At 38.6% G+C, this 12,846-nt stretch overlaps 1 protein-coding gene across 2 annotated transcripts in view; it reads left to right on the top strand.

Annotated features, from left to right (window-relative positions):
• LOC126175748 (cyclin-dependent kinase 12) overlaps positions 1-11,987 on the top strand; it is a 179,395-nt gene extending 167,408 nt beyond the window's left edge. The window contains exons 14-15 of one of the 2 annotated variants that reach the window (XM_049922711.1): positions 1,844-2,000; positions 11,933-11,987. In XM_049922711.1, coding sequence (XP_049778668.1) covers positions 1,844-2,000; positions 11,933-11,972 — 197 coding nt within the window. In that variant the 3' untranslated portion in view covers positions 11,973-11,987. Of the gene's footprint in view, positions 1-1,843; positions 2,001-4,321; positions 4,389-11,932 lie in introns of those variants that run through there. The other variant, XM_049922710.1, reaches the window with a different exon arrangement.
• The last annotated feature ends 859 nt before the right edge of the window (positions 11,988-12,846 follow it).

The raw sequence follows: 12,846 nt of genomic DNA on the forward strand, positions 1-12,846 counted from the left end.
TTTTTGCACCGGTTTGTGACCACAGATGAAACTTGGGTGTGCTACTATACCCCAGAGACAAAACAACAGTCAAAGCAGTGGAAACATGCTGATTCTCCACCACCAAAGAGAGATAAAGACAATTCATTCAGCAGGAAGGTCATGGTATCAGTGTTCTGGGATTTGAAGGGGACCCTGTTTGTAGATTATCTCCCCACTGGGCAAAAGATTACTGGAGAATACTGTGCTAACCTCCTGGAAAAATTGCAACAAAAGATACTTGAAAAAAGACCAGGTTTAGCAAGGAAGAAAGTCATCTTCCATCAAGACAATGCACACCCGCACATATGTGCCGTTGCCATGGCAAAATCACATGAACTCAAGCATGAATTGTTGCCACACCCGCCTTATTCACCTAATATGGCTCCGCCAGACTTCCATTTCATCTCAAAACTGAACATTTTCCTTGGTGAATGAAGATTCACTTCAAATAAAGAATTGATAGCTGCAGTTGACAACTATTTTGCAGTCCTGGAGTGAACATTGTTGGACCTAGTGCTTTAATCTACAAGGAAACTACATTGAAAAATAAAAAAAGTTTCAGTGATGTAAGTACTTTTTTCTATTCTGTTCCGAGAACTTTTCAAACCGCACTCTTGCGTAAAAAGTCGTTCAGTAAGCTACTATTGTAGTTAAGTAGTTGTCTGTTCTGCAGCTGTTGTTACTTAATTTTTTTCTGTGGCAAATGAAGCTGATGGGGGATCTTATTTTTTTAATTTGGGAACAACCTGTTTGTGAATGAAACTGAAAGAAATCTTCCATTGTAGAAAAATACCATTATTGCAAGGAAGGGAGATTAAGGTTCAATACTCTGTCAAGAACAAAGTCATTTGTGGTGATTGTGTTGTGCCTTCACCTTCTTGCTTAAACTCCTAAATACAACACCTTATCTAAAACCTTTAATTATCCTAACACTATTTTGGTATTTGCCTGCATTTATCACAACTATGATGATTTTTAGGCCCCTCCTACCATAGTGATGTCTTATATGGTAAAGTGGCCTCGTAATTACATAAATTTCAGGGAAACTGTGAAAATACACATACATTATATCAGATAGGACATTATGGAGGCATCAATGTTCGTCCTCAATTTACAAGTTTCTCAGCTATGTAGGAGGACACAGTCCACTACAAAGGCCAAAGACTGTCATGAGGACACAGTCCATTACAAAGGCAAAATGATTGTCATGGTCATTAGTGTGAGTGCCCTTTGCGTGGCACAATATATTTATGTTTTATCATCGGAACTGAAGTTTTTCTGGCAGTCGGTTGCAGAATTTGTTTTTGTTGGTCCATATTACATTTGAAAATATCATGAATATGAATTTATGGTACATTTGATCCACTTTCTCTGACTTATGGGAAAGATCCTCCTCCTCCTTTTTCTTTGCCTTTGTCTGCATCTATGCAGGGTTGGCATGGTTACTATGGATTGACGTGGTTAATTTAAGGGGTGGCTGGATGTTTTTTCTTACAGGAAAGATTCTTATGGGAGTGATTCAACACAGATTATTAATTAAAATTGTAAGTTCCAACGTATTTACATATAGTATTCATTAGTGTGTGAGCTGAGTGCCAAATTTAAATATATATTGTCATGTAACTGTAGCATTTTGCAATTTATGTGAATGTCCGTTAGTAATCCTTGATGGCTGCATTTGAACTGATTACTTCCTAAATGTGTTGAAATAGTGCAAATGATTACATCTTATGAAGGATTGTTGAAGGGCAGTCATTAAGCTTCAATTATGTGTCACCTCGAAAAAATGAAGTTATGTAATCAACTATTTCTTTGTTTGCAGGTATGTTTCTGCAGTGCTGGCACACAGTCAAATCCCCATGTGACAGTACAATAGCATGTTGCTTGGGGAGTCATGAAAATGCTGCATGCCATTCATTAAACACAGTACTATCTGTGAATTCATTTTTGACAGCAGTGGAATGTTGCAACAGAGCCAGGTCAGTCCCCTATGGCTGAAGAAGCTATTTTTTCAAGGTGATAATTAATGAAATTTGACAAAAGATGGACCAATAAGCTTAAAAATAATGGTACTTCTGTATGTTATCAAATGATATTACTTCATGTATAAACTGTTGCCTCACTTATACAGAAATGTTGCGCGACCTTCAAGGGGTTGTAGAGGGTGACATGAGCAACAGATTGCAGATGGGAACTGGAGTCTGGAAACATCAGCCAATGATGTTACAGAATGTCAAAGTTGTAGGTGATGGCACCTGCCACTAAGCCACCCCTTCTACAGAAAATGTGTCTTTGTATTTCGCAGTGTTGATTGTTATTCAGTGATCATGACTGATTGCCATGATTTCCAGTGCAGAAACTGAAGACAGCTGCTGCATAGAAAGGCCTTATCTTCCATGAAAGCAATGCTCTGTTGCCTCAGTGAGTGAGGGTTTCAGACATGGGTTTCCATCTGTAGTCTGTTTTTCTCCTGGGACCCTCTAAAATCTCTAACGTTTTGTCAGTATACAGGAGAAAAATAAACTGCAGATGGAAACCTGTGTCCAAAATCATCATCCACCAAGGTAACAGAGCTTAATATTCATAGGAGAGAAGGCCTGCCTACGCAGCAGCTAGGTCCATCTTCTCCACTGGCAATAGCGACAATCAGTTGCAATCATGGAATAGCAACCTACGTGGAAAGACGTTTCACCTATGGTTCAGCAGCATGCAAAGTTATGTTTGCTCCTGAAGCGACAGCCTAGTGGCAGTGACAGCATCTATAGCTTTGATGCATATACAAAAGCCTTTCAGAATTACACATAAACTGAATTTTATGGTTTTCATTTAATTTGGTGTATCCTTTCTGAGAATGATGGTTGTTGCCATGTAACAGCAGTGAGTTGATTTGAAATAGGAAAAAAGGACTTTTTGAAATCTTTATATTATCTTTTCATATGTATGTTACTTAGTTTTGTTTACAGTTCTGCTATGATCTAATAACTATCTCTGTAATTACCAGTTGTGTAGAAAGAAGTAATGCCTGTGTTGTCTTGTTAGAGATTTCATGATCACATCCATTATGATGAAGACATAATTAATCATTGAAGAATGGCAATGTCAGCAATTCATCTCTAAACTGTTAGTGGGGAAGTTTAAAGTATATCAGAATGATTGGCTCATTCTGTCACATGTATAATCCCAGGTTTTATTTTCTTTTACTATATATTCTATCTTCTTGACCATGGAGTTATGCTTGTTCATCCAAAGACACATATGTAAGACCATCTTGTAAATCACCATAAAATTTTTACACACAAAACCTATAACAGTAGATACACACTAAAATGAGCCATAAACTATGTTATTGTGCTAGTGGATGTTAGCTGCAGTGTACATTCATTGCAAAACTCCATTACCAGCCTCAATAGTATTTTCTCCATGCCAGCCACTTAAAAATCCAAACTGAGCCACAGTCTTGCCAGTTAATGTTTTGGAAGAGTGTTTCTTTTTTAGTTTATATAGGGGACTATGTAGTAGATGAATTGAAGGAATTCTGCTGTCTTGTACACAAAAATTCACATTAGAGACTATCAGACTACAACAGGAAAGACATAATTTCTCAAAAAAAACAACCTTCTAATATCTAACATGGGCCTTAATTTGAGACAGATATTTCTGAAGCACACCCCGTGAGAAGACTGGACAACATTATTCACTATTACTTTGATACTGTTAAGGCTTCCTCAAAACCAAGAAGATTGTTTCATTTTGGAACATATTTCAATATGTATCTGAAATACAGACCCATATAATTGAGATTATAACCACTACAGTTGTGCAACTAGCCTTTCAGATGGCTATAAGAAGGTTTCCACAACTAACTTAGTGAAAGCACAATCAGTTTCCCATTTAATTTGTGTGCTGCATTAGAGAAACAGAGAATGAAGCTTGATGTAATTACAAGAATGCTAATGCAACATACAGTTCTGATGTTCCTAGCTGGTTCAGCTCACATCATCTTCACCAAAAGTGATGAGAGTGCCACTCAACATTGAAGATGTTACTTAGCCTGCTTTCTATGAGTAGTAATAGTGAAAAGTACTTGCATGTAGGAGGCACAACAAATTGAATAATTGTTCTCTTCTTTGTAGAAATAGTGTGTCGTCTTAATCAGTATGTGATATTGTAGTGATTCGAGAATTTCTGTGTAAATTCTAGAACCACTCAGCCTTCTACCATCTCGAACACACAATGTTTTGGATATGAGTGTGGGATGGTAGAATCCTACCTACTGTGCATCACATGTTTGTGTGTGCAGGTTTAATATCAGTCGCAGGAAGAAAGTAGACGCAGCGGTCGGATGGCACTGACAAGTACCTGTCGGGAAATCCATAGCTGTTTTAGTGAGTGTGTAAGGAAGAACCATGCAGCTCTGTGCTTACTGTGTCATTGACTATTGTTATTGAAACAAGAACTGTTGAAAAAAGTACACTTGTAGACTCTTGACACAACCTTGTTAGAGGCAAGACTCATTTTATGATCCATGATTTTGTATTCCTGCTACTGACCATTGCAACTTCTCACCTTCCTTGTTTGTGTCCATGCTGAGTCCCACAGTAGCTGACACAACAAACCAACTTTCTTTTAACTGCAATTCAGTATGTTTGTAATGTCTGACTGTACAAGAGACTTGCAGGAAGTTATATATTCATGTGGAAAGTGAAATTTTTATTTTGTATGGAGGTCAAATACATCATTAGTTGACGAAAAGTAAAGTTTGTATGTCTACTTATTTCGTAAGTGGAAAGTGTCTAAAAATTCCTGTATCTAGTGTTATTCGATGGAGAAGAAGTCAAGAGGGCTTCCAGCAGCTGGCTATTCAGTAAAGAAGAGTGGCTGCAAATACCAAGTACGTCATCTCGTAAAGAAGTGGAAGGTGGTTTGGGGGAATAAGCCAATATAACCGAGATCCACACTCACACTTTAAGTCATCAGAATGTTAGAATATGTACAGATGATTTTGTATTCCTGCTACTGACCATTGCAACTTCTCACCTTCCTTGTTTGTGTCCATGCTGAGTCCCACAGTAGCTGACACAACAATAATATCACAGTATTTCAATGGGCTCAACCATTGGAAACCCAAGAATTGTAAATTTCTTCAGCTTACTGGCAATGTCAGTGAGATCTCATGTTCATTGATAACTGAAAGCCTCAAACTCTCCTTCCTGACCATTAATCTGTGCACAGAATTTACAGCAGTGATAACATACAATGCCACTGTAAGGACAAAATATGCAAAATAAAAGATTCATGACACATGGCTGTTCCTCAGTTTGCATCTGAGATGCTAGACATTATTGTTTCAGTACAGGACCACAAGGTGCTGGTAAAGATCTTTTACAAGAACAATGACTGTGCACCAATAGCTCTCCAGAAGTTCTCGATACTCAAAGTATGAAAAAAAGTGTTGGTCTGATGTCTGCCAAGGGCCTGGACAAAATGATTATGAAATTTGAAAAGGCAGGCTCTTTTGAAGTGCAATGTGACAGGTGGAGGGAAACAGTTGATCCAAAGAGAGCAGCAGGTGAGACCACATCATTGCAGGAGGGGTTGAGCAGTGGTGAGCTACCATGCAGTGCAGGGAATTGACCAAACTTTGGACATGCCCTTGAGCACAGAGCCTAGAATTCTATGAAATATCATGCATTACTAGCCATACAAAATTGCCCATGTTCAGGAGTTGCTTCATGATGATGTGCCAATAGAACAAATGTTTGCTCTAGAATTTCTTACTCACATGGAAGTGGACATTGAATGGCCATGGAACATTCTGTGCACAGACAAAGCCCATTTCCACCTCCAAGGACATGTCAATACACGGAACACTGAAACTGGGCAACAGAAAAGCTACTTGGACATCAATCAGTACCACTTCATTCTGCAAAAGTAACTGCATGGCACATCGTTTATTGTAGAGCCATATTTTTTTTGAGGGGGTAGATCCTGTGGGTTGAGATGGTTTGTCCCATTACTTGTCATGATAATAACTCATACTGGTTACACACTCCCTCCCTCCTGAAATACAATCTTAGTAGTTCAAAGCCTCTCTGCCTTCATTTATTCACAGAGAAATGTCGGATATCCCCGATATGGTCAGCATTGTGCTCTTCCTTCAGAGGTGCCAATATTGAATTAAAATTTCTCAAAGAATATTTCCGATAATATAAATGACTATTTTTATTGGCAGGACTAAACCTCATTCAAAAATGTCTTCGTAAATAGATTTATTTCTTCCTTTGTTGTAAATATATTCCACTTTCTGTTAAATATATGTATATCAGGTTCCTTTTATCTACCTAGATGAGAAATGACTGTTTTTTAGATTTTTAATAAATTGTCTTCACCATGTAAGAATAGCCTTTCGCTTTAGTAAAACAATGGCACATCGACTTGATAAAATTCACATGACCACTGACATTAGTTAATAGTTCTCCTGTGCAACACCAAACTCCATCACTTTTGGATATTTTCTTCTTAAATACTGATCAGTGACTGACAAGTTAATGTAATAATTATTATTTGTCTAAGTTTCTATGTTCACTTGCCAGTCAAACGCCTCTTTAACCTAAAATGTTGGTCAGTAAGCCTCACAGATTTTAATGCAAGGATGAAGTGATACTGACTGGTTAAGTGACCACCAAGATCAAATTCTAAGTCAAGCAATCAAACAAAACTATTTTGCACACTGGTCGTAGTTCGTTTCTTTGGGAAAAGTTCATGTTTTTCAGTGATGTAACACTTCCTACTCTAAGTTTGGGCACTTTTCACAATTAGAAAAACTGTTACTGTATATCTCATCAAGTAGTAGTTTACTAAAGTTACCTTGTCCATCAGTAATTCAAAACTGGTTACATCAGTCACCACCAGATTAGAGCAGAAGAGCTATTCTTCCAGTAAACATCAACCAGAGATCTTTTAGAATTTTCTTGTAAGAAGACCATCTTTGATAACTTCAGTAGGCTTATACGGTACAATTACTACATTGATCAGTAAACAAAGTTGACAAACATTTAGTTAACATGTGGTTTATTTTACAAATTTTGTTAACATACAAGTTCAAGACCTGATGTGGAACTGGTGCATTTTTATATATTCATTTTAAACATAAATTTTTAACAAAATACAGATGTGATCCTGAATATGGTGCCTTTATGTTCATGCCAACATGGACCATTGGCCGGCCGCGGTGGTCTAGCGGTTCTAGGCGCTCAGTCCGGAACCGCGCGGCTGCTACGGTCGCAGGTTCGAATCCTGCCTCGGGCATGGATGTGTGTGATGTCCTTAGGTTAGTTAGGTTTAAGCAGTTCTAAGTTCTAGGGGACTGATGACCACAGATGTTAAGTCCCATAGTGCTCAGAGCCATTTGAACCATTTTTGAATGGACCATTGGTGCTGTCATGATAGAGACCCTTACTGCTGATTTCCTGCAATAGTGGAACATTGATAATTTACTTGTCAGAATCTCTTCCATGCAGCATGAAACAGACAGAAAACACCAACATTTCACTATACAAATCATAGAAATAAATTTTCACATTTAAAGCATATACTGCCAGCACACAATGAGGGAATATGCTCCTGTTTAAAAGATTCTAACTGAAGAGTGGATACCAACTTGATCTGCCATTACAGCAGTAGCAACACAGCCTTTACAAAACTGGCGATGAGGGTTTACAAAATCACTCTCACAAGCTCCACTAACTGTAACTCGCTCATACCCCCTAGTCTATCACTGCAAGTTGGTCATACCCATCACCTCCCACCTTCTCATTCTCATTAACTTATTCCGCCCAACTTGTTGTCATTATATCTTTTTGTCTTCCTGTCACTATCTCCTGTCTCACAGCCATAGTCTCCTTCCTTCTGTCCTACTACCACTACTACTACTGTCTCCTCTCCCTGTCACTGTCTCCCTCTTGCTCTCTTTTACTGTTACTACCTCATTCATTCCTCCCCACTGCTGCTGTCTCTTCTTACTGTCACTATCTCTTTATTCCTTGTTGTCATCATTATAAGTTCTGTCTCTCATTATCACTGGCTCTCATCCACTGTTCTGTCACTTCAACTATGCTCCTTTGCCACTGCACCCCTCTCATTCTCACATACTGCCATTGTCTCCATCACTCTTTCTGTACCACAACCACAACCACTGTATAATATAATTCAGTATTTATTTCATTTCCATCTCTGTGACTCTGCCACAATCTCCTTCTCTCTCAGCTTAAAAAAGCATGAATATGTGTGCATGCCAAAATTTTTGGGAAAATCCTAATGGTGCTGAGGAAGATAGAATGAGGCAGCTTGTACCCCATATTTCATTCAAACTTTTGAACAGGAAGGAACATGTTCACCTTTTTCGTGTTCTGGTAGTAGTGTTTTTCTGATGATTCCCTCATATGAATAGAACTTTAATGGTAACAAAAATTTGGATAATTGACTTATGTAAAATTGAAATAATGAAAATCTAATTTTACACCTCAGATCAGATTTTAAATGTACAAAAATTTTGTTTGTGCTTCACTACAACATGTGGTGCCAGGACCCTTCTGATAACTTTACAGCTTGTTTCTCAGCACTTTGTAAATTTATAAACTACGTTTTCATCTCACACTGGATTTTACTTACATATTTTGTGGGTACAAGTAGGGTAACTTTGAACCTTTGTATATCTGAAATGTATGAAGACATCAAGAACATTGTGCTGTGCTGACCATTGCACCACCTCGCTTGGTCTATTCCTTGAATTTACCAAGGAACCAATCATGTACTAATAAATATTTTTGAAAGGAGAAGATGGCACTTCTAGATAAATGAGCAATTTAAGCAATTTGCTGCAGTTATTTATTATTTAGATTCTGCCTCATATTGGATTTTATGTGCATATTTTTATTCATAGAAGTAGGATGCCTTTGAACCTCTGTATCTTGGAAATGGATAGAAATATCAAGAGACTTTGCAAGGTTGTTCCAGGTCGGCATCTTAGGAATATTTTGTAAAAAATTTCAGCCATTTCCTGTGTATAGCCATCTTCGAAAATGCGCTTGGTTTTGGTGTGGAAAATGATTAAATAAACCCTTTTTTTGAAAGGAGGGGGGAGGTGTCTGATGAACCACCCATGAACTGATGCTGGTCCATAAGGGATAAAGGCCCAGGTAGAACACTACAAATGCAAAAAGAATCAATCACTTTGCTCCATTCAGCTAAGCAACAGAAAGTGTGTAATATTCATACTTTGACTCTGTCCTTTAGGGCAGTGACACTTAGAAGATCTGTCTGTTGGGTATACAAATGGTCCCTTGCCAAGGGCTATCCAAAAGACTTAACACTCCCTTCCTATCACCATTAGAACACAAGGTATGAGCCACAGAAGAATCCCGTTTTTATTTGTAGCGTTTCGGAACATATTAAGTAGAACATGCTGTCACATGCATACAGATTGTGACTTACCTGATGTCACTCAAGTGGAAAATAAGGACAGTGCTGCTCACCTATTTGGAGCAGGACGGGGTCCTGTTACCTGTACCATCACTGGTAAATGCTGCGATAGTCTCTTGGGCACCAATGTTGCTCCATCTCTTCAATAGTGTGGATATGTGGGTAGGATCATTTTTATGTAAGATGGCACTCCTCCACATGTTGCACAGCTGTACATTGCTTCAGGGGAATTTTGGAAATGCTAGAATTATCAGCTGCCATTTAGCTACTGCCTAGCTGTCCAAATCACCCAATCTTAATATATGTGACTTCTGGCTTTGAGGTAGTCTGTAAGATGCTGCATTCAGTGTTCCTATTACAAATGTAGCTGAACTGAAGGCATGCATTGCGCAATGCATTCTGAACATGACCCACATGACACTCAGAGCTGTTGTGGAACATGCTGTTTCTCAATTTCAGCTTGTAGCAGAAATACAGCGGCAGTGTATTGGGCATATCTTGCACCAGTCTCATGACAATTGAAAGCTGATTTCACTGTCGCTTTCCATACAGTTTTTAGCCTCAGGACGATGAAAAACTGATTTCATCATTGCTTTTTATTTGGCTTTTGGTGCCAGGACAATTAAAAACTGACTTTCCCCCTCCCATGTGGTATGACCTTGCTGTGATGGATGGGCTTACCTAGCTAAAAATGCCACAACTGTTTAATGCCAAACTTGTGTGGTCATGCACATTGTACTGTAGGGTTGGTCAAATGTGCCTCTCACACTGTAGCCATCAAATTGTGATTCATATGTCATTTGTGGGCAAACCCTTTTATTTTATGACACTTACAGTGCCATTTACTGGAGAAATTTTTGTTAAAATATGTTTCCATAAAGTTTCACTCTTCTTCAGTTATATTCTGTTCACATTTGACATCATTCTGAGCAGCAGTTCCTTTTTTTTACAGCATATTGAAAATGGAACTTTAATTATGATCACCCTATACTAAAATATTTTCTGTATACAGGGCTATTACAAATGATTGAAGTAATTTCATAAATTCACTGTAGTTCCATTCATTGACATATGGTCACGAGACACTACAGATATGTAGAAAAACTCATAAAGTTTTGTTCGGCTGTAGCCACACTTCAGGTTTCTGCCGCCAGAGCGCTCGAGAGCGCAGTGAGACAAAATGGTGACAGGAGGCAAGAAAGCGTATGTCGTGCTTGAAATGCACTCACATCAGTCAGTCATAACAGTGCAACGACACTTCAGGACGAAGTTCAACAAAGATCCACCAACTGCTAACTCCATTCAGCGATGGTATGCGCAGTTTAAAGCTTCTGGATGCCTCTGTAAGGGGAAATCAATGGGTCGGCCTGCAGTGAGCGAAGAAACGGTTGAACGCGTGCGGGCAAGTTTCACGCATAGCCCGCGGAAGTTGACAAATAAAGCAAGCAGGGAGCTAAACGTACCACAGCCGACAGTCTGGAAAATCTTACGGAAAAGGCTAAAGCAGAAGCCTTACCGTTTACAATTGCTACAAGCCCTGACACCCGATGACGAAGTCAAACGCTTTGAATTTTCAGCACGGTTGCAACAGCTCATGGAAGAGGATGCGTTCAGTGCGAAACTTGTTTTCAGTGATGAAGCAACATTTTTTCTTAATGGTGAAGTGAACAGACACAATTTGCGAATCTGGGTGGTAGAGAATCCTCACACATTTGTGCAGCAAATTCGCAATTCACCAAAAGTTAACATGTTTTGTGCAATCTCACGGTTTAAAGTTTACGGCCCCTTTTTCTTCTGCGAAAAAAACGTTACAGGACACGTGTATCTGGACATGCTGGAAAATTGGCTCATGCCACAACTGGAGACCGACAGCGCAGACTTCATTTTTCAACAGGATGGTGCTCCACCGCACTTCCATCATGATGTTTGGCATTTCTTAAACAGGAGATTGGAAAACCGATGGATTGGTTGTGGTGGAGATCATGATCAGCAATTCATGTCATGGCCTCCACGCTCTCCCGACTTAACACCATGCGATTTCTTTCTGTGGGGTTATGTGAAAGATTCAGTGTTTAAACCTCCTCTACCAAGAAACGTGCCAGCACTGCGAGCTCGCATCAACGATGCTTTCAAACTCATTGATGGGGATATGCTGCGCCGAGTGTGGGAGGAACTTGATTATCGGCTTGATGTCTGCCGAATCACTAAAGGGGCACATATTGAACATTTGTGAATGCCTAAAAAAACTTTTTGAGTTTTTGTATGTGTGTGCAAAGCATTGTGAAAATATCTCAAATAATAAAGTTATTGTAGAGCTGTGAAATCGCTTCAATCACTTGTAATAACCCTGTATTTTAGTTTTGTGTCTATGTCACTGATCACAGATAATGACATTAGCTGTAAAGAAATGGGTATTATTACTTTTTTTCAGGTTTCCAGTCAGGTTTGAGGTACAGAGGGTCTATAAATAAAGTGTGATATGTAGTCCCATTTGAAATAACTAGCACTATTGATCTGATTTTTATTTCCATCAGTGACAGGTAAAGTAGAAGTCACTTACAGTCTGTGATTATTTGAACAAAGCATTTTGAACTTTTTTCTCTTAGTATGAACAGAAACCTTATTGAAATTCATACTGTTATAGGACAACATTGTAATTTTAAAAAAATAATTAGCAAGTTTTTACTGTTTACAGACTCCATTTGTACACTACTGCGTTAAACTGGTGAGTTATGAAACTTGTTGTTAAAAGGGAAGATGCACTTGCAGTGATTGCAGTATTTTCATATAATTATGGGTTTAGGCATGGCTTTTTGTCAGTCAGTTTTCTAATATTACACTTCTGCCATAACATTTGCATATTTTTGTTTAAGTCATCAGAACAAGTAAGTAGTTTAGTTTACTTTGTTACAAATTATGGATGACCGAGTAGTACTGATCAAAGTGTAGCACTGGACTAACATTTGGGAGGAGTGTCCTTGCTTCCATGTAAGGTCATCTACATCATTTCATGTCCACTGCATAGTTTATGGGTCATTCCCTTCAACACGCTTGTTTGACAGAGGTAGCACCACATCTCAAATGACATTCATCTCCACAGGACACTGATCTTCTTTCCTCTCTTATTTGGACAGTGTGTCATAATGATACAGAATGGGTTAGTTTACAGACTGCTATACATAATTTATAACCAAACTCATGCTAGTGACTTAGAAGTGAATACATATAAAAGAAAAAGAAATATTGAATCTAGTAACAGAAATAAGTACATAACTCATGAAAGGAGACTGTTTGGACCTAGCAGAGGTATATAAGGATGGGGCCCCTCCACGCCCACACCAACAT

Source organism: Schistocerca cancellata, chromosome 3 (assembly GCF_023864275.1).
Source record: "Schistocerca cancellata isolate TAMUIC-IGC-003103 chromosome 3, iqSchCanc2.1, whole genome shotgun sequence".
Taxonomy (NCBI): Eukaryota; Metazoa; Arthropoda; class Insecta; order Orthoptera; family Acrididae; genus Schistocerca; species Schistocerca cancellata.